The following is a 21363-nucleotide window of genomic DNA, read 5'->3' as shown; positions in this document are numbered from 1 at the left end:
CTCTATGTGTTACATTGCCAGCATATTTCATGTGCTGACCCATTTTCGGGCTGCAACGTTTCATGTTGCAGACTTTTCAGACGACGAGTAAGGTGCTTTTAGGTCGTGGTTCTATACTCAGTGATGCTGTTGGAGTTGATGGACTCGCTTATCTTCCAAGTCTTCCGCTGTTATCGATTTTAGATGGCCTTAAGCCATATTTATGTCAATAAGTTCTCTTTTGAGACATTCGATGTAATAAGTGTGTGATTGCTACTCTGTTATAAATCTTCCAAGTACTGTGTGGTGTCAGCATTACTGATCCAGGGATGACAATGAGCACAGAGATCAGACTGTTTGAGGTCTGGTCGCTACAATATCCTACTTTAAAATTCAAATTAGGTACAATTTTAAATAGCAACAATTTAAATTAGGGTGAAATTACGCTCTGCAGGTCATTACAATTCACACGGTCTATAAAGCACAGCGTGTGTGATATGCATCATAATCCGACATGGTTCACAGAAAGGAAACGTGTGTAACCATGCACGAAGAGGAAAACGTGTGTGATGTCAGACAATATCACAAACGGTGCAGGAAAACTAAATGTGTGTGATTGTCGACCTATCGTACACGGTTTACAATCATGAACTGTTTGTGATGTGCCTGGCATCGTAAACGTAGAGCCAGTTTGGTACGTGCCTTGAAAAATCCCATGCCTGGAATGTGCCTAGACCGCGCCTGGTTTTAGGTAAAACCACATAAGTCCAACTGCAATGGTAATGCCAGCACACACGAGTAGCAAGGATGAAGCGTTTGGGATATTCAAGATATCAAAAACAGTTTTATAGGGACAACTATATGCATCATGGCTCCCTATCATCGACGGTTTCTGGGTCGTGTGGGAAGGACCCCGTATCGCACACTCACTTGGCAACGGTTCAGAATGCCATCGCGGAAAGCAGTTAAAAACCATTTGTATAGCACCTCATTGTGCCAGTGTATGATCCCCGCATACAAAACTAAAAAATAAACAAAGTTGGACAAAACCAACAGATAAACAACTGTGATCAAACAAGGATCAAGGAAAACAAACACTCTCAAAATCCTAAGATGTGTTCTGTAGTAATAATCTCATATGATGGAAAACTGGAGTATTTAACTTGAAAACATGGGATATTTACAAGATATAATATATAGTTTTAAAATATGGGATATTTACAAGATGTAATGAACAAGATAAAGCAACAATAGCTGCTCCAACAGTAAGGTTCTAAAAAAGGGTTTCCCACGGTTGACCAATGTGTACTCACTGAGAATGAAAATTGAACAAAGGGAACCTTTTCTCCATGTTGTATGAAGTATGCTCCTGATGCACGAGAATCCAAAGCAAAACAATACTCCACTTTCTCATAAACATCTTCAAAGAAGTGAATTGAAACTGGGTGTGTTCTTACTTCAACACTAATCACATGGTAATCTCCAAAGTATCGTGCAAATAGGCTTGAATCAATAGTTGCGGACATGAAGTTAAAGCAACAAGAAATAAATTGACAGATCTCATAATAATCGGTGCAATAAGAAAATGCAAATATGAAAAGAAAAGAAATAATATATAAGATAATGGACACTACATGAGAATCACTTTCAACTTTCTTCCTGGTTGATTAGAGTGTTTTCAACAAGAACCTTAAGAACAATCAGCAAAAAGTTGCTCTGAAAGGGGCAAATTAGGATTAACCATGTGCTTCATCTATCATATAAGGAGAAACAATACATTTCATAGCACACAAAGAAAAAAACATACACGAGCAAGTACATACCAAAATAGTGTGTTCATGTACTTCATCTACTATAACATGAGTAACATCACTTAAGTCTTTGTTTCCCTGAAATGTGTGAAGTGTGTAAGAAAGAATTCTCAACAACTATTAAGAAATGGCAGAAAGGCAAAATAGCAAAATATAAAGAAAAAAATTGTAGTATTGTTTTTAAGTAGCTGAAACTTAAAGCCGCAGATATAGGATCCATACAACCCAAATTAAAAATAGAACTATATAAGTAGAACATGTTATCATGTTAGTTTGGCACATAATCGAAATATTTCACAAAGATACAATAATGATAGATATGAGGGTAGTACTTCCAGATAACTTTCTCAGAAGGATACCAATTCTACAGAACATAAGCTCATATCCAAGATTTTCCTAAAGGTAGAAAAGTTTAAATGTAAGCAAGTGCTACAACAAGGAACTAAGTAGGCGAAGGCACCTACCACACAATTGAGGGAGGATGATGCCCAGCTGCTGTAACATACTCTGCATCAATGGAGTACCAACTGCAGATTGGAGATAATAGACCAGGGCATTTCTGTATGTTAGGAAACTCAAATAAGATAACACATAAAAACTATTTCTGTATACTGCCAATCAGCTTCACATAAAAGCTAACAAATTTCTAAGGCATTGTTAGCATTACTGCAGAATTTTGGGGCTCAAATACAACAGATAACAATTTATCAGAGCACCATGCCCAAGTTACAGAATACATCAGAATCTTTGTGTCACGTCATGCACAAAACAGACATGAATTAGTTGAGTTTGCTATAGTAAATAACTGCAAACTGGTTCCCTTGTACTTATACAACCTAAGAGTGGAATGATATTGTTCTTTGTACAATCATGCAACACCTGGAACACAACAAACGAAGGAACTCGCTTGAAATTTGTGACACGGACAGAGCGAATGCCAGCATCTTCAGTTGCCCTACACACCACCGGAACGACATCTGAAACCTCCACAAGATCAACACACAACATAATTCTTATTTCAGACGTTATAGGCATGCATTCGTGAAGACCCTAGATATCATATAACAGTAGAAACCAACACTATTAAAAGGGGGTTGTTGCTATTAAATCAAAGACAGGTGCCTGTAGATAAATCAACACGACATAAACGTGGAAGCTAGTGTCATGCTCACGAGGAAATCAAGTGGGGGCTCCAGGTAATCATGTTGCGGAACAAAAAATGAAGACAAGTGACTGTAGAGAGACTGCTATTCAACATCTGAGCCCACACTACAACGTTATGTGTATTATGGTCATGCAATGTTGGCCCATGGCATTCAAATAATTAATTTGTTCAATATCCTGCTCGCTGATGAGGATCCTTATGGAAACTCCTACATCTCAAAACAAAATGTTAATTTCAGGAGGAGAAATGACACCAGTAAGTTTCAGATATTGTCATGGGCATGGTTAGTCATGCCCGCGAAATGATTATATGTACTCGACAATGGAGTATTAACATATTGCGAATTGCATTATCTATTTCATACACGCAAGTAGCATGCAACAACTAAATTTTGCAAATATTTTGCAAACAGATGACCAGCCATCTTCTTTACCTAATTTGGAGAGGTTGTTCCTTCTATCAGGACACTTGAGTCCACATCAATTAACTTGAGTTCATAGAAATGTTTACATACACTTATAGATGGTGCCCTACAATAACACGGAAAAATACATGTTTTATATTGTAGTAAAAAGAAGCATATATTTTATAATCAGCAAGAACTTTTATATGGTTAATTACAGGGTAACCTACAGATAATACAAGTGATTCAAGTGAATCCATACATCGGTGATTTGATCAGAGCCACGTAAGAATACCTGCTTGGTGACAACTAAGAAGAATCCATCTTCCTGTAGCTTAATATGCTTTTTTCCAGTACATCAGCGGACACTGAATTATGTTTCGAAGCAAACCCTGCAATACAAACGAGGGAAGAACAAAATAATCACCTTCGTGCTCTTTATCAGGCAAAATAAACATGTCACCAAGTAAGTTGTTTGCAAGGACAACAAAGATGAAGAAGTCGCATTTACATGCGCATTTACATGTTGCCTAATGTCCTTTTATCATAGAAGCCCATCATGCCAATATGTAGCCTGTCTGGGCACGTCGGTTGGATGACAGTCAACAACATGCCTGTATCAAGTTTATCATCTGTCATCCCACCCGCGTACTCGTCCGAGCTCGCTTCGTCTGTTATCCAAGAAAATTGTCGTCACAATGCGCAAATAGAACACTTGCATTTATCCTGGAAGGAAACAGAAAAACGTATAAATATGTTACACACAGGTATGGCTCACTAATAGTAATCAACACTAACATCTTGCACTCAGTTTGGTGACACGATTTGTAAGTTAGTGTATTTATTGTTCTTTCTTTTCTTCCACTTTCTCTAACATGTGACACTGGAATACCAATTCAACATAGTTGCTATATCTATGACTGAAATGGTCTATGAAATCTCCTCTATAAGTATAATCCATTATATAAAGTAGGAACATGTTAGCTAGGTTAAAAAACCAAGTAATCTGTTTACGACTTTCTCCTGAACTGTTAACAAACAGTGAATTCGTGAAGAATAGAGAACTGGAAGAATCATTATTCTCCTGAAATGTTAACGCCTAAATGGTTCAAACAGTTCAAACATTTTTACCAAGCATGAAAAGACCCTAAACCCAAGATCTCAATTGATAGCAAAACAACCTCCCAATAGATAGATGTATCGGCCGGTATAAAACTGAAAAGCAAAGAGAAGAAATCATCACCATGCCAGTTGGGTTAGAACCGCATATAACTTGGTAAGAAATCACAAACCTTCAACATTTTAAGTAGCATTTTTATCACCAGAACATCACCTAAGTGCTTCCATGGATCATACCAAAGCAAATAGGGTGCCCGCGGCGGCAGAACGTGGCTAGCACGCACATGAGGTTGACACTAAAGAGATATACACAAACTCTCGCCACAGCCTAGAGCGTGATCAGCTGTTGATATTACAACCCTTGCTCCTCTCAGTTGTTCCAATATAAGAAGAAGCAATATATTCTCCTCCACAAAGATCCCAATATATTACTTCACCCAGACCAAATCACGACAATGCATAATAGCACAACGTTCTATGCTTCTTAAAAGTTAAATCCCCTTTATAGGTTCCAAATTCATAGAGGAATTTCTAGAGTCCATCTCACTGAGATCTGCCAAGGCCGTGTGGCGCAAGATAAGCTATACATGCTTGACCATACGTGCACAGGAGTAGGGAATATGTCGAGGGCACGGCGGCGTACTTGTCTTGTTGGCGCGACCGTGGGTGGAGACGACGGCCATCACGTGGCTCCCCGGGAAGATGATCATCCGCCACAATGCCATCACCGCGCACAGGCGCCAACATCCTCACAGCGGCACCCAGCCTCGACGACCCCCTCTTGCTCTTCCTTCCGCCATCATGGTGGTGGTGTCCGTGGAGGGCATCGGGTGGCGAGGTAGCAACAGGGAAGCGACGGCGGGTGAGAACCCTAGCTGGGCATCGGCGTCTGAGGCTAGCACGCACATGAGGTTGAAAATACCTGAGCTCCTCCTCGATGCAGGGCACGACCTTGCGCCGCTCCTCGCTGCTCGCAACGTGGCCACACCCTGCCTTGCCCCGGGGTTCCGCGGCGGCGGCCCCGGCCCACAAGTGGGGGAGCTCGAATCTCGGCGGAGGCGGTAGATGGCGGCGGAGGAGGAAGACATTGGCGGTGGAGGCGGGCAACCCTAAGAAAAGGATCGAGCGCACGGGGTGATTTTTAGTGGGATGCCGAAAAACCAGTGCGCTAGTGGTGATGGGAGGCGAGACGAAAAAAACCCGGACAAAAATGGTAGACGAAAAAAACCGTGAAGGCAATCCTACATCAAGTGAAACATTAGGAGTAGAGACTATTCCGTCTTAGTTTTTTTTTTTGACAACGACTATTCCGTCTTAGTTTGCTTGCGCTATGAACACGGTCCGTCTGAATAACATTTCGAAACACTGGACCACCCTCTCCTCTCCCCTGTTCGGAGTTCGGACGGCCGTCACGGGGAGCCTCGTCCATTTGCTGTCCGCGACGACCAAACACAGCCGTCCCGCGCCGGCGCCGTGACGCCGTCCCTCCCCACCACAAAGATCCAAACAAGAGCCCAGGAGAAAGTTTCAAAAAAACCACTCCCACTCCCTCCCTCCACTACCCACCGCCGACCCAACCCCTCGTCGTCAGATCGGGCGCCTAGGGTTTCCCCACCCGCCGGCCGGCGATGCCCGCCTCCTCCGTCTCCGGCAGCACCGGCCCCGGCGGCGTGTCGCCCGACGCCATCATCGAGTGGCTGCAGGACGAGATGGGCTACCCCTCCGCGCCGCCCGCGCCCGAGCAGCTGCGCAAGATCTGCCGCGGCAACATGCTCCCGGTCTGGTCCTTCCTCCTCCGCCGGGTCCGCTCCGAGCGCACGGTCGCCACGGCGCGCCGGAACATCCTCGTCCACGGCGTCGCGGCCAGGCGGGCGCGGGAGGGGGGCGTCGGGGCGGGAGGAGGCGACGCGGCTGCCAGGGAGGCCGAGGCCAGGGAGCGCGACCTCGCCGCCGAGGAGGCGGAGCGGCTGCGCGGGGTCGTGCGGAGGCAGCGCAAGGAGCTGCGCGCCCGCATCGCGGAGGTCGCGCGCGAGGAGGCCGAACGCAAGCGTGTGCTGGGCGAGCGCTCCAATGCCAGGTACCCATATACCGGTGGAATCAGGGGGCACGAACTATTTACGATTTGATTTGACGATCCTATTGGAGATATGGGGATTTAATTGACGCTACATTTTGGTTTTCACTTTTGCTGCTTGCTATTTACTGATAGGGATGCCTGAAAATCGTCTGACTTAGTACCAACTGACTGTCTATACTTTACTGTCGCTAGTAGAAATACATGAAAAATACTCCCGATAGAATTGCTTGAAAGTGTCACTCCCTATCGGATTTTGATGGGAACAAGGTTTGATATATCAGAGGGGATGTTCAGGTTGATGCCGCCCAGAAGATCTACACGTAGTAGACTTGGGGATTATATTCACGCTACATTGTGATTTTCGCTTTTGCACCTTGCTAAGTTTATTGGTAAACTTGCCTGAAAATATAGGACTTTTAAATTTACTACTGTCACTACTTTACTTGGAAGTGTCACTCTTGAATCTTGAGCTGAGTTTAATGGGATCAAGGATTGATTTATTTGAAGGAATGCCACACAGAAGACTAACATATAGTAGAGCCAGTAAAGCATCGATAGAGTTTATGGCCACTCTAAATGCTGTTCCATCAATAAAATGCCATTAGCTCTATTTTCCATCAGCTTCTAAAGCTTCCTCACGTGCTACAAAGACTAGCGACCAATCTGTTTGAGAGTTTGAATGCTAATAGGTATATCGTGTTGCAGTTTAGGGTGTGTTTGTATCCCTAGGTTCTCTTGCTTAGCTAGGCTAAATAGAACTGGCTCATCTGGGCATAGCCAAGAAAAGCAAGGCCACTTTGTTTTGGTTAGTGACTGGCAAACCACGATGTGCATGGCGATTGGAGGCTGATGCAACAGCACTCTGTTACCTTGGTCATGTGAGAGAGCCAATTCAAGCTAGTTTTCGACTACAAATATTTTTATTTTGGTTACTAGGAATCTAGCCAAGCAAAGCAGGCCTTCTCTGATGTTACCAAATAGCCACCCTTGCCCATCATTGGTAGGAGATTGCTAGCCTCAGAACCAAACTCACCCTAGTAGATCTGGTGATTGAAAATGCACAAATCATGGAAGGAACAGGCTATGATTTGCATTACAGTTATAAATTAATACCTGATTGGTTGATTGTGAGATCAGAAGGCCTTCCTGCTCTATTTAAATATAACTTAATAAGCTTGCGAAAAATTCTACATGTTCAAGTATAGGAGCATACAAACATACCCTTATTGCTACACTGCTGTTTATACTTACGTATGGTTATATTGTAGCTACCTTTTTGTTTCTTCCACTATTCCTGGTAGATGCCGAATTTCTAATTTCAATTGCAATACAGAATTCATGAGTTGTGGATATCTTCATTGGTCCTTTGACCATATTGTAATATTAGTGTAACTGTGTGATAGTTGACATTTCAGTTTCTCTTGATTAGCATAATAGTGATGTATTGCAGATCATAAATGGTATTTGCATTTTTTTTATGCGCAGAAAACATATTTATTCAACTACTCGTCTTTTAGTGTTTATAAATGTATGTGGTCTAAACATTGATTGTGCCCTACCAGGTAGGGTGCACCGGTGCAGGCTCCTTGGAGCCACACTTTTATACAAGCAACTGCATCAATGTCATTTATGTATGATATAAACGCTTTCTAGGTTAGATCTGGTATAAACCTGCAAATGTGAAGAATTTCTAAAATTCATTTTGCCACACTCTTCTAATATTTGTTCAGAAGATATCAGTGCCGAATTTTCATGCGGAACTGCTTTTTGCTTCACTGCTTTGATGTTTCCAAATGATCTTCCACAACTTTAGCTCGACTGACAAAGAGTAAAATAACAATTCCATGTTTTTAACTTTAGGCACAAACAAGTTATGCTCGAGGCGTATGATCAGCAGTGTGACGAAGCTTGCAAAATATTTGCTGAGTACCAGCGACGTCTGCATCACTTTGTTAACCAAGCAAGAGATGTGCGAAGGTCAAGTATAGGTGTTGCTGGATCTGTGGATGCTGTTGAGGAGATGCAGTTGCAGAGTGAGCGAGAGGACCTGTACTCAACTGTCAAAAATAACAGGTTATCAGAAGATCTTGTACTTGTAGAGACCTCACGTGAAAGGAGTATTCGGAAGGCATGTGAAACTCTTGCTGCGGATATGGTGGAAATGATTCGGAGTTCATTTCCAGCATTTGAAGGGAATGGTATTAATTCGAGTTGCCAGATAGATGTGGCAAAGCTGGGCACTGATTTGGATGGTGAAATACCAGCAGATGTGAAAGCTGTGGCATTAGATTCCCTAAAAAATCCTTCCTTGTTACTGCAATCGATCAATAGTTATACATCACGCATGAAAATGCTTGTACACAAAGAAACAGATAAGATTGACATACGTGCTGATGCAGAACTCTTGAGGTACTATCCTGTTTTTTTCCCTCCATCTGTTCTTTCCAATTCCAATGACAGACATGTAAGAGTTAAATGTTCCTGCCACACAATGAAGATTCGGTGAACAATATTCTTAAATGACTTCTGATCATTTTTGTGATCTGGTTACATTCTCATGAATTTAATCCCGTGGTTGTAGCTTTGCATCTTTAAGATTGAATTATATTCTAATTGGGGATTTTATTTACCTTGCCAAACAAACAAGTAGATATTCATTGTTGAAGGAAATACTATATTACACATTTAATGAAAAAATCTTTCTAATCTTCTATTGGTTTTTTGTTAGTTGATCTTTGTACTGAACTGCTTTGCTAAACAAAGTATCTTGCTAAGCTTATATTTCTTTGGGGTTAGATGTTAACCAGATATACAAATTCTTGTTCCTAGGTATAAATATGAAAATGAGCAGGTCATTGATGCTGCTTCAACTGATGCAAGCTCACCCTTACCATATCAGGTGTATGGCAATGGAAAGATTGGATCAGAGCTGTCGACCCGAGGAACACATGACCAGCTACTAGAACGACAGGTACTCCCTTCGGAGCCACTTGAAGGGTTATGTCCACTACATGTATAGGAAGAGAATAAGCTGATACCATTCTTTTGGATACATGTACTTTTTCTTCCAGTTCTACACCTCTTTTCATGAATGCAAATTGTCATATTTGCATTTTCTGTCTTCCATTACCTCTTTTGTTTGCTCTCAGAAACAAATGTCAAGTTATCATTCAGGACTTTGTTATTTTAGAGTGGCCTCATGTTCTGTTACTGAAAAAGTTCTATGATTATGTCTAGCTCTTCTTTCTCCAAACACGGGACATTACACCGAAGTTAACTAATGTATTGCACTTGGCCTTGCAGAAAGAACATGTTCAGCAGTTCTTAGCCACTGAAGATGCTTTGAATAAAGCTGCAGAAGCTAAAGCTCTAAGTCAGAAGCTCTTGCAGCGCCTTCATGGAACTGTTGATGCGACAGGAAATAAGAAGCTGCCTACCGGGAACACCTCACAGAACGTCACCAACAGCAGGCACCTGGAGGTACATGTTCAAAATGTCATTATGAATGATGGAGGGATTCTCTTTGCAAAGTACTCCAAACTTTTATGCTTATAACATCCGAGTTTCATATTAAGTTCAGCTAAGCACGACACTGTCATGAAACAACCTGTTAGCAGTAGGAAGTGTTTATAGCTTGAGGCCATGCTTTATGTAGGTGCTTATACTTTACTTGGACATACTCACACCATTCAAGACACCGCCAGTTGGGATTCCTTCTGAAAAATTGCTTTAAAACTTTCAATTTGGAAGCTGCATGCACTTGCTGCTCGTAAGCTAACCAGTTGTGCACTGTCCTTTTGCTACTATATCATTATAGAAAATAAAAAATGTTGTATAAGCCATAATCTTTTCCTGATAGTGTTGGCTACCTCATTTTAGCTGGATGTTTGGGCCAAAGAAAGAGAAGTTGCTGGATTAAAGGCAAGTTTGAATACATTAACATCCGAGGTACAACGTCTGTATAAGTTATGCGCCGAGTGGAAAGAAGCGGAAGATTCTCTGAAAAAGAAGTGGAAGAAAATCGAAGAGTTTGACGCTCGTCGGTCAGAACTGGAGTGCATTTACAGTGCTCTTCTACGGGCCAACATGGTTAGTCTGGAATGCTTTTTTTTCTTTTCTTTTAACACTAGAATTATTTTGATATGACGTGAATGTATAAATGAAAGACAATTCTAAGCGTTCACTGTTACCAGCGTGATTAGCAGGATAGCATCAACATCAGCTGTGCAATGAGCTAAAAATATATTACTCACTTCAACTAAGGCCGCGCTTGGTATTGTTGTAAGTCAATACAGGTGTATTTAACTTCCGGGTGTAACTTACCGGCCAATAGCTATTTTCAGTCGGAAACCAAAACGACCGGCGGAGACCTGTATATTTTACAACTGTATTTAGAAGGAAAACGAGAATCCAAACAGGGTCTAAGATTTATTTTATCTATCTGATTTGTGGGCTATAATTGCTGGCAGCTTTATGGCTAGGTCATATCTCTATTTGCATTTCCTCGTTGAAATGCAATAAATATGATTTTTTCTTGAAAGATGATACTGAATTGTCATATGTAGGAAGCGTCAGCATTTTGGGAGCAACAACCGTTATCTGCTAGAGGATATGCATCAAAGACAATCATCCCTGCATGCAATGCTGTGGTAGATATGTCAACTAATTCGAGAGATCTTATTGAGCGAGAATTAGCCGCGTTTGGTCAAAGTCTGGAGAATAGCCTATGCAGGTTACCGGCAACTCCTCAGGTTGGTAACATATTGAGTTTTTGCTAGTTTATTCATCTGAAAATCGAGCACCCTATGATTTGCCTGATTGATCTTTCCATTACATTTGCTGATGTTTTCCCTTTGTAGGCCCTTTTGGAGGCTGTAGGTTCTAATGGTGCTACAGGGTCAGAAGCACTTGCATCTGCAGAAAAACAGGCTGCTATGTTAACTGCAAGAGCTGGTGCTAGAGATCCTTCTGCCATACCATCTATATGCCGCATTTCTACTGCTCTTCAGTATAATTCTGGTACGGCTGTGTTGGGAGTTCTCTCTCTATTTTTCTCCCGTAATGATCTTGTATGTTATAAATCATGTTAAGGCAGAATGTGTCCTTCCCTCCCTAGTGGTGCAGCCATGGGATTCTCCATGCTTGCCCTGATTTGAAGCTGGGTTAAGCAGGGATAAAAATAGTTCTTTCATCCTAAAATTGGTCACCTTCTGTTGCAGTTAGCCAATAGGATCAATACAGTTAGGACACTTTTAGCGCTAACTCTATTAAAACTTAAATGTTTTCTTGTCTATGTATGCTTGGACCCAACTGTTTGCAACAAAGAGTGCTCCCCTTTCCCATGTGCCCTTCCACTTGATTTATGAACTACTTCGTCATTCTTCTCTTATGCTAGAGAGTACTCAGGTGTCTCTTGTTTCTTGTTTAACAGTTTCACCAGGTACAGAAGGCACGGATTCTGGCTTAGCATCAGTTTTGAGTGCATTGGAGTTTTGCCTAAAACCTTGTGGTTCTGAAGCTAGTATACTAGAGGATCTATCAAAAGCTATTAATTTGGTGCACACACGAAGAAATCTTGCTGAGAACGATCGTGTTTTGCTAAATCGTGCACATCGTGCTCAACAAGAATATGAAAGGTATGATTTCCTGCGGTGGTAGATATTTTCTGAATACATGCATTATACTACTCCCTCCGTTCCTAAATACTTGTCTTTCTAGGCATTTCAACAAGTGACTATATACGAAGCAAAATGAGTGAATCTACACTCTAAAATATGTCTACATACATCCGTATGTAGTAGTCATTTGAAATATCTAGAAAGACAAATATTTAGGAACGGAGGGAGTATTAGAGAAGGTATACTTTGTATCATTGCTGTCGTTGTTCGGCTACAGTTTGTAGGCATGTGAGAGTGAATATTGTTTGTACCCTCATTTCTCTGTTGCTTGTTCCTGGTAATCCTACTCCCCATACTACAAATAACAGTATGCTGCGTTCTTTAGCTAACGTACTCGATATAGAATTATAGGTGCATGCTATGCCATGTCATGCTGAATTTCATCATAGGTTGTTCTTCAACTTTGGAGTGCAAATGATATATTTTCACTGTTTATAAAGTGGCGAGTACGCAGGTTTTATAGGAATTCAGTGACAGCAACTCTAGCATTTGTGAAGTCAGTGACATTCTATAGGATTTATTACAAAGACATACTCTAACCTTGAACTCATGTGGCATAATTGTGTCGATACTTAGCATAAACTTAAATATTGACTTGTCTATGTATGCCAAAGTTACTATTCATATCTTTCATGTTATTTAGTAGCTAGTGCATTATATCTTTCTGCATTTTCAAAGAATGCTTACCGGGTTGCCCTTCCTTTATGTAGGGTGGCCAACTATTGTCTCAAATTAGCTGGTGAACAAGAAAAGGTCGTGGCAGAACGGTGGTTGCCCGAACTGAGAAATGCGGTTCAAGAGGCGCAAAGGTGTTTCGAAGATTGCAGGCGTGTTAGGGGCCTGGTAAGTAATGCTGACTTGCATGCGCAACCTTCTGATTCGCTAGGTTGTTACTTCCAAGGGAGCCAGAGCAACGCAGACTCATTTTGATTAGATGAGAAGTGCCAATAGTGCCAATGCCTGCATGCGTACTCTCATCCATCAACTTCATTTCGTCTTACTGATGATGCCTTGGTAACCCCCAGGTCGACGAATGGTACGAGCAACCAGCAGCAACAATAGTAGACTGGGTGACGATTGATGGGCAAAGCGTTGGTGCCTGGATCAACCTCGTGAAGCAACTCCACATGGAGATCTCCAGGCGAACACTTGCCATGTCTTCGGCAGGTGAAGAATAGGGCAGCTGCAGCTGCTACTGCGCTTTATTTTCATTCTTTGGAGGCCGTTGGGTCTCCGGCCGGGTGTATCTACTCGATAGCTTTTGTGCCATATGCTGTTTTGTAATTGTTATATGTACGCATCTTTTTTGGTTTGGTTTGTAATTAATTTGTTTGTCATGTAGTATGTGTTTTTGTATGTTTTATCATGCGTTAAATGTCGATTTGTTACGTGCTTTGCTATTGTTCTAGCTGCATGCCGATTTGGAGATTCGCACCTCATTTTTGCACTCCTGTGGGTAACTTCATTGAATAAGTGTGTCTGACTCATGAAGATAAAACAAAGATGTTGGACTTCAGAAAATGTTCGAAGCCAAATGTGTGCTCTCTGCTAAGCTGAGCATGAGGATCATATCATCATACTAGCAGTATTTGTTTCTCGCTTGTACTCACCGTCTAATATGACGAAACCACGGTCTAGCTTGCAAAGTTTATGCGAGGATCCATTTCTTGCAAACTAAACTTTCACCTTAAGGGGGTGAGATCATAATTAGGACAAACCTTTGATACAACACGTTGTGACGAGGAACAAGTGTAAGATAAGCAAATTAATTAAAACCTGTGATGCAGCAACATGTGGGAGGACATTAATAAAGTAAAGTGCATGCGGGTCAATAGCCTCTACCGTCATGAAAACCTCAACGTTAGCAAAAGCCGGCTTGGCTCTCGCCCGTACAACAGAGCTCCTGCCCTTTCTTATCTTAGGTAAAAAAAAATCTCTGCCCTTTCGCCAAGCAGCAGGTCGGCCTGGGCACAATTCGCTCGCATAAATACACGGTATGACACTCAAAAAAAAATTACGGTACGCGCACGTAGGTGCCTCCAACGACCTGAATTTCGACGTGCAGTTTCTTCAGCCGTGACAGTGAGAACATGCAGTGACTACACTATTTTTTCTAGGGTCAAATTTAGAGTAATTTGGAGGGAGTATCTCATTAGCAGTTTTTTTTTGAGAATTTATATCATTAGCACTTGAAGCCCAGAAGAGCGGCCCATTCAGGTATTACCCATTACGGAAGACTGGAAGCCCGAGGCTGGAAATATTTTGGTATGGCCGTCCCGTTTGCGAGCGCCGCGCTCATATCGACCAATTGATCTGCTCGCTGCTAGGGTTTTCGCAAAGGGCAGTGCTGGGCGCCGGCGTGCCGGCCCAACAGTTGGACCGGTCACGCCCCAGCCGTTCGATGCGAGCAAGTATTGCCGTTCGATGGGGCTTCTTGTGTCGTTTTCTCTCCAAAAACCAAATCCGGCGGAGCCAACCGGAGAAGGAGCAGCGGCGCCGCCGGCGCTCGTCATGAACGAGCGAACAACCAACCTCGAAGCCAGCCGCCTTCCGCATCATGGCTGGTCGCCTCCCGCCGACTTGCCTCGCCGTCAGCGGTCGCCGCCGTCGCTAGTCGCCTTTTTGAGCTGTTGGTTGCAGCTCCGCTGCACGCCGGTAGCGGCTCTCCCACACTTTCTCCTTGAGCTTTGCGGCCGTGGGCAGCCGTCGCCGGCCACGGCACCGCTGCTCGCCGGTTACAGCACCTGCCCGGTGGCGCCCCCTGGTTGCAACGTTGATGGAGGCAACAAAGTAACTCGCGAAAACCACTACGTATGGTTCCAGCAAAAAATTGCACTGGTCGTAGCATTTTATGTGGCTGGTTGTAGCTCGCCGTGGGCCAGTCGTAGCCTCGATCTTCTCTGGTTCAAAAAAAAAATGGTTGTAATAAATGGTGTTGCGGGTTCCAGCAGGTGGCCTTCATGGTTGTAGCATTCTTGACGTTGCCGCCTCTGCTTTTGTGGCCGTCACGCCACCGTGTTCATCAACAAAAACTCGGTAGGAAAGCGGTGTTAAACGGTGGAAGCAAACAATGAAAGCAGTCACAGCAAAAATCAACAATGCTTTCAGCAAAATATGCATCTCCACCGATGGTCACACCAAATGAACCACACCGAATCCAGCAATAAAAATTGTCGCTTGTAGCAAAACAAAAAGCGGGTGCCAGCAAAACGACCCTTATCGTCGTCCAGGTCCAGCACCGGGCATGTGTGGATGCAACTTTTTTGCCGGCTGGTTCCAGCAAAAACAAACATTGGTTGCAGCATCGGAGACCGCCATCTCCACCACCAGAAGCAGGTGGTTGCAGCTTTTTGTCCAGTCGGTTCCAGCAAAAAACTAACCGGTTGTAGCACCGAAAGTGTTTTCTCCATCACCCAATGGCAAGCCTCGTCCATGGCCTCCGTTGTTCCCATTGTAGCACCGCCCCACCACACTACCTCGCCGTATCCATGGGAGAGGGAGGTGGCATGCGAGCGCCGCAGCCGTTGGGAGGCAGGAGCCGCACGAGCATGGCGTCGGGGAGCATCTCGCCGGAAAAAGCTGCAGTGCATGGGCTGACCATGGTCTGGAAGATTGTGACGAGAGAGACGGATGGCAAATGAGTGGCTGTGTTGCGTCGGTGTTGGGATAAGACGAATGATACAAGAGAGAAACCGGGGTGAGTTGGGCCCAAAGCTACGTGGCCCGTATGCGGGAGGACATAAGCATGTTAGCCAACGAGAGGACCAGCCGAAGATTCGGCCGGTGCGCCGTCTCTAAGCGTTTTCCTTTCCCAAACCACATCGCCAGGCGCCACCGTCCACCGCCGGCAGCTGCTCCGTTGGAATCCTGCTTGCTGCCGCTGTGCCGTACTAGAGCCTGTCGTTCACTGTAATCATACCTGACGAGGCACCCAAATTTAGAAGTAATCAGTACAGTTATATACGTACAAGGTAATGGATTAATTTATCACTTATATTTCTTGGCTTTTCAATTTTGCTATGCCTCAAGCATGAAGAGAAAATAGCTACAAAGGTTACATTTAACGAGATTATCAACTTATAAGACAAGCTTCGTAGCAGTACAACTAAATTTTATATATAATAGGTTTTGCTTTTGTATGGCAAACTTGTATGTTGCCCCCCCCCCCTCTCGCCCCCGGGCGACACGGGGGAACCCTAGCGCCGCCGCCGCCAGGTCCCCCTCGCCCCCTCCCTCGCTTCGCCGCCGCTGGAGGGGCCGTCGGCGAAGTCCGCGCGCGCCCCAGGGAAGGTGGCGGTGGGGCGTTTCCCCTCCCCGCGGCGTTGTGCGCGCATGCGCTACCTGCGTCGCCTCGGGCACGGGCGAGATGCAAGGCCGCGGGAGTGGCCGGATCATGGCCGGGCTTGGCCAGATCTAGCTTCTCCGCCCCCGTTGGCCGCCCTCGATGGGGCTTGGTGGCTTCGTTCCGGCGGCCAGCGAGGGCTGGATCCCGGGGTGGCGGCCCCGGACAGCGGAGGATGTGTCGGCGGCTGTGGTCTCGCGACGGGCGACACGGCGGTTGCGGTGGTGGACGATCCGTGCGCAAGACGCTTGATGGAGGCCATTGGAACAGATCTGGGTGAAGACCTGCTCGCGGCACTATTTGGTGTCGTTCCCTTGTTGAAGGCATCGCCGTTGAGAAGTTCCAGGCCACTATATGCTACCTCCAAGAGAAACCCTAGATCAGTAGATTGGATGATGGCGGCATTATTGTGTCGTTTCCCTCTTGTGGCGTCATTCTTGGAGGTGTACAGGGGCTCGAGGGACCAGTGGACGAAATAATTGGTGGAGTGGTGTGTCATCCTGCACATTAATGGTGGAGTTTCTCGGCGGCGTGGCACAGTGGAGACTCGGCGCCCGATGTGTGGCGAGGGACTCGCGCAGGAGGGTGACATCATCAGGCGTCGTGGTGGCGTCGATGGCAGAGAGGCCGAGCAAGGTGGTGCATCAGTACAACACTGAAGATGGATTGGTGGCAGGTGGCTGCGGCAGCCTCATACCCGGCAGACGTCCTGGTTGAGGAGTGCGCCGGACTGGTAGGTGTCCCATACCCGGCAAGCGTCTTGGTTGGGGCCTCAGGTCGTAGATGTTTAAGTTTGGCTGCGATGTTTGCTTGGTATTAGGCCCAGACTATCAGCGCCCCTTCATCAATTGGATAGGATTAGCGACAGTTGTTGGTTAAACGGTGGTTTTAATCTTACCGTTGTATGACTTTGTAAAGTCTTGTGAGAATAATTAATAAAGTGGTCGTATGCATCGCACAGATGCAGAGGCTGGGGATCCTCCTCCTTTTCTAATATATATATATATATATATATATATATATATATATATATATATAGGGATTGACTATTCGTCACCCTGGGTGAGGAATAGTTATTCTTCACCCCCTCTATTTTACCATCAATGCACCGTAATTTTACGTTCCGTAATTTTTTTCTTATTTCTGGTGTAAAAAGAGATTGTAAGAAAACATATAGTCACCGTAAAAAATATTTTATGTTATGTAAATTTACAAACGTAAAAACATAGTGTAAAATATACATAAACTACAATTTTTTTTGTCTTATGACCTACATTTTTATTTTCTTATGCCAAATTTGACGTAGTGAATCAATAAGAATGTAATTTTTTGAATTTGAAACATAATTTATTTAGGAAGCGATCGTAAGATTACCTCGGGTGAAGAATAACTTATTCTGCACCCTGGGTAATGAATAGTAACACTACATATATATATATATATATATATGTGTGTGTGTGTGTGTGTGTGTGCGTGTGTGTGTGTGTGTGTGTGTGTGTGTGTTACTAGTTGAATGCCCGTCCATTACAACCGAACAAAAAACTTAGACACGGAGATATTGATACCAAATATTATTGTAATTGGTAATGCTTTCAAATCCCAGACAAAATCAGCTGTGAACACTTATGCATATCAATAAAAAAACGTGTGCATATAGAATTTTGCATTTGTCCTTAGATCTTAGATAATAAACAATGTCTGTTCATTTGCACATACATACATGCATACATACATGGCTAATCAACTATAGTGTTTATATTCTGGTTGCAACGCACGGGCAATCATCTATACTATATATATATACTACTTAAAAAGATAGTGTTTATTTTCGTCAACTGATTCTCCGCCCTGCCATTACGTCCCTTCATTGATTTTTTTCGTCCAATTATTTTTTTTAGTCTCACCACACCCTTTTCTCAAACCTTCTTCATACGCTAATCAGTCACCTTAACTTACTTACCTTCTGCACAGCCGCACCAATTATCATCTTAAATTTACTTACCAAACATTTATTTGCACAATCACAGGCATGATTTGATAAACATTTATTTACACAATTATGGATCAGATTTTATAAGCATTTATTTACACAATCACGGACAGGATTGATAAATATTTATTTACACAATCACATCAATATAGATAGGTAGATCGTGAACTAACATACTAGAATATTTATATCCCTTTCCAAGGCGTGGGCATTGTCCTAGTACTTTTTTAAAAAGTATATCCAGTTTTCTTGACCATGCACGACTTGAGAAATGTTGGCTACGCAACCATTTTCCTTGTACGTCAGCAAGTGTACCAACACCGGATTCTGTAGGTCGTCATCATCCTGCGTGTGCATTGTATATGACTATCATGAAGGACTCATCTAAAAGTACACATGAATGGTGAATGGAGAGTACAACACCGGGACAACCGCTAGTCGCCTTAGTCCATATTCATTACCATGCCACATGCGCATAAACTTTAAACCCAAAAAACAGACATAATTGTGTGTAGAGGTTGAATTGTTAACTATGTGGAACATTAAATGATGGCCAAACAATTGTAATGTTAAGGTTTTAGCTAGTTTGGGTTTCTTGGAACTCCATCTGATATGATTGGACGCCATCTAAAAACATCATCATTCCAGCCAGGTATTATGGCTTGTAAAGCAATGTTAAGGTGGAACAAATTAATTTAGATTTTTAATACGTCCTTCTAGAATGGATTTTCTCCCACACATTCGGTAAGGGAAGATGATTGAGTATAGTGATTGTTCTCTCAAGTAGGTCGAACACGAAGAGAATGAAGCGGTCAGTCGTGCAATATGGGAACAAAATCTATACCAAGTAGGATTTAGAAATACGAAAACAAATGACATAAAAGGACATGGGAATCATTCTTACCAACTTCCAAGCTGAGACACTACAACACATCCTAGGCTAACAATGAAACAATTTTGCAATTATGTAGTGCTGGACATAAAATGCTAAACGGAGTTTTGGATCTCAGATGGAGTCATCTAGTATCATCTGAGAGAGAAGTTAAACATTATTAGAATTTACGATAGCAATGACATGTGGTTGTCGCCTTCTGAAGTATAAGTAAAAATTACAAGTAAAGTAAGTGTTGTGAAATTGTAACAACTTATAGAAAAGTGTTATCCATATAGTGATATAGAGTGTCTTTGACAAACTGAAGCCCGTCTGTACCATTTAATCCGCCATGCTAAAAATGTTAATATCCATAGCGGTGAATCTATAGCCCGTGTGTTCTTTCACCAAAGACTCTATGTATCACTATATGAACCTTATGTTTTCTATAAGTTATTACAATCTCATAACAACTGTTTTACTTGTAATTTTTTTAATTATATCTCATAAGGTGGCAACCACATGTCATTACTACCAAAGATGTTAATGATGTTTTACTTCCCTATAAGATGATATTGAATGACTCCATGCAAGACCCGAAACTCCGTTTAGCATTTGATGTTCAACACTACATCATTGCAGAACTTCTTAGTTGTTAGCCTGAGATGTGCTTTAACATCACAGGGTGCAAGTTGGTAAGAATGCTTCTTATGTTCGTTTATGCCATTCGTTTTTTTGTATTTCCAAAGCCTACTTGGTGAAAATTTTGTTGCCATACTGTACGGTCGACCCCTTCACTCTCTTCATTGTTTATCTACTTGATAGAACAATCACTACATTCGATCCTCTTCCCTTGTCGAATGTTTGGGAAAAAATCCATTCCAGAAGGACGTATTAAAAATTAGAAGTATTTTGTACCACCTGGAAATTGCTTTACAAGCCGCAATTCTCGGCTGGAATGATGATTTTTTTAGATGGTGTCCCATCATACAAGGTGGAGTTCCAAAAACCCAAACAAATTACAATTACAATTCTGTGGCCACCCTTTCATGTTCCACATTGCCAACAATTCGTACCCCTATACAGCAATTTTGTTTGTATTTTTGGTTTAAATGCTTATGCGATGTGGCATGATAACGAGCACGGACTACCAGTTATCCTGGTGTGTACGTTCATATTCATGTGTACTTTTAGATACGAGCCCTCCATGATGGTCAAATATAATGCATGTGTAAGATGATTACGACCTACGAAATTAGGTGTCGGTACATTTGCTAACGAATGTGTAGCCAACATTCCACAAGTTCTGCATGGTTTGGTCAAAAGAACCAGTTTAGACTTCCTTTAAATATCTTTCGAACATAGTCGGTTCACTCTTGATTGATAACCAATATGTTCACTAGATTTTTAGTCCAAGTAATACTTTTTGTATTACAACATTGTTAAACATCTCTATCGCCCCTCTTATGTTAGTAAATTATATTATTTTTTTCATTTGATTGATATTGCCTTTCTAAACTTGAATGATGATTTTTTTCCCAGATGATAATACGTGTGTTGCGAAGTTGGATCTTGTCGGTTGACGTTGTGTCATACCAGAGCCCATCATTCACTGTAGTTATACCTGACGAAGCACCCAAATTTAGAACCTATGATGGTATCATTACAGTTATATACAAGGTAATGGTTTTATTTAGTACCTATATTTGTTGTCTTTTCAGTTTGCTATGCCTCAAGGGTGAAGAAAATAGCTACAAAGTTACCTTCAATGAGATTGTCAACTTGTTTGATGAGCTTTGTAGCCATAGAGCCAAATTTAAATACGATATAAATGTAATTTTGCTTCTTTATTGCAATATCGCATATGGGACGCACATTTTTGGGACATATTGTTCTAGGCGCACTACTAAAGCATTCTAACCTCTAAA

At 42.7% G+C, this 21363-nt stretch overlaps 1 protein-coding gene and 1 long non-coding RNA gene across 7 annotated transcripts; one reads left to right on the top strand and one right to left on the bottom strand.

Moving 5' to 3' along the window:
- Positions 1 to 1091: 1091 nt before the first annotated feature.
- On the bottom strand, positions 1092 to 5714 carry LOC123111883 (uncharacterized). 6 transcript variants are annotated; one of them, XR_006454859.1, is made up of 6 exons: positions 5121 to 5708; positions 3870 to 4084; positions 3654 to 3750; positions 3389 to 3485; positions 2255 to 2745; positions 1092 to 1868 (listed from the first exon to the last, which is right to left on the bottom strand). It is a non-coding gene; the product is annotated as an uncharacterized lncRNA (long non-coding RNA). The 6 variants fall into 6 exon arrangements; XR_006454856.1 differs by having other exon boundaries at positions 1093 to 1868; positions 2255 to 2767; positions 5121 to 5707; XR_006454860.1 differs by having other exon boundaries at positions 1093 to 1868; positions 2255 to 2774; positions 3882 to 4084; positions 5121 to 5707.
- A 143-nt stretch (positions 5715 to 5857) lies between these two features.
- LOC123111882 (AUGMIN subunit 5) lies at positions 5858 to 13628 on the top strand. The gene is made up of 10 exons (XM_044532758.1): positions 5858 to 6554; positions 8415 to 8963; positions 9384 to 9525; positions 9858 to 10034; positions 10434 to 10643; positions 11120 to 11305; positions 11414 to 11573; positions 11986 to 12190; positions 12943 to 13075; positions 13258 to 13628. Exons 1-10 carry the CDS (start codon positions 6106 to 6108, stop codon positions 13408 to 13410), a joined length of 2364 nt encoding a protein of 787 aa, XP_044388693.1. The 5' UTR covers positions 5858 to 6105; the 3' UTR covers positions 13411 to 13628.
- The last annotated feature ends 7735 nt before the right edge of the window (positions 13629 to 21363 follow it).

This window comes from Triticum aestivum, chromosome 5B (genome assembly GCF_018294505.1).
Source record: "Triticum aestivum cultivar Chinese Spring chromosome 5B, IWGSC CS RefSeq v2.1, whole genome shotgun sequence".
Taxonomy (NCBI): Eukaryota; Viridiplantae; Streptophyta; class Magnoliopsida; order Poales; family Poaceae; genus Triticum; species Triticum aestivum.
The sequence above is the reverse complement of the archived record's forward strand: the minus strand, read 5'-3'. Positions and strand labels throughout refer to the sequence as shown.

Excerpts from the sequence above, each read along its gene's own strand:
- LOC123111882 (XM_044532758.1), top strand. The coding sequence starts at position 6,106 with ATGCCCGCCTCCTCCGTCTCCGGCAGCACCGGCCCCGGCGGCGTGTCG. Across the intron at positions 8,964-9,383 it reads GCTGATGCAGAACTCTTGAG|GTATAAATATGAAAATGAGC; the intron begins GTACTATCCTGT and ends TCTTGTTCCTAG. Across the intron at positions 11,574-11,985 it reads TGCTCTTCAGTATAATTCTG|TTTCACCAGGTACAGAAGGC; the intron begins GTACGGCTGTGT and ends CTTGTTTAACAG.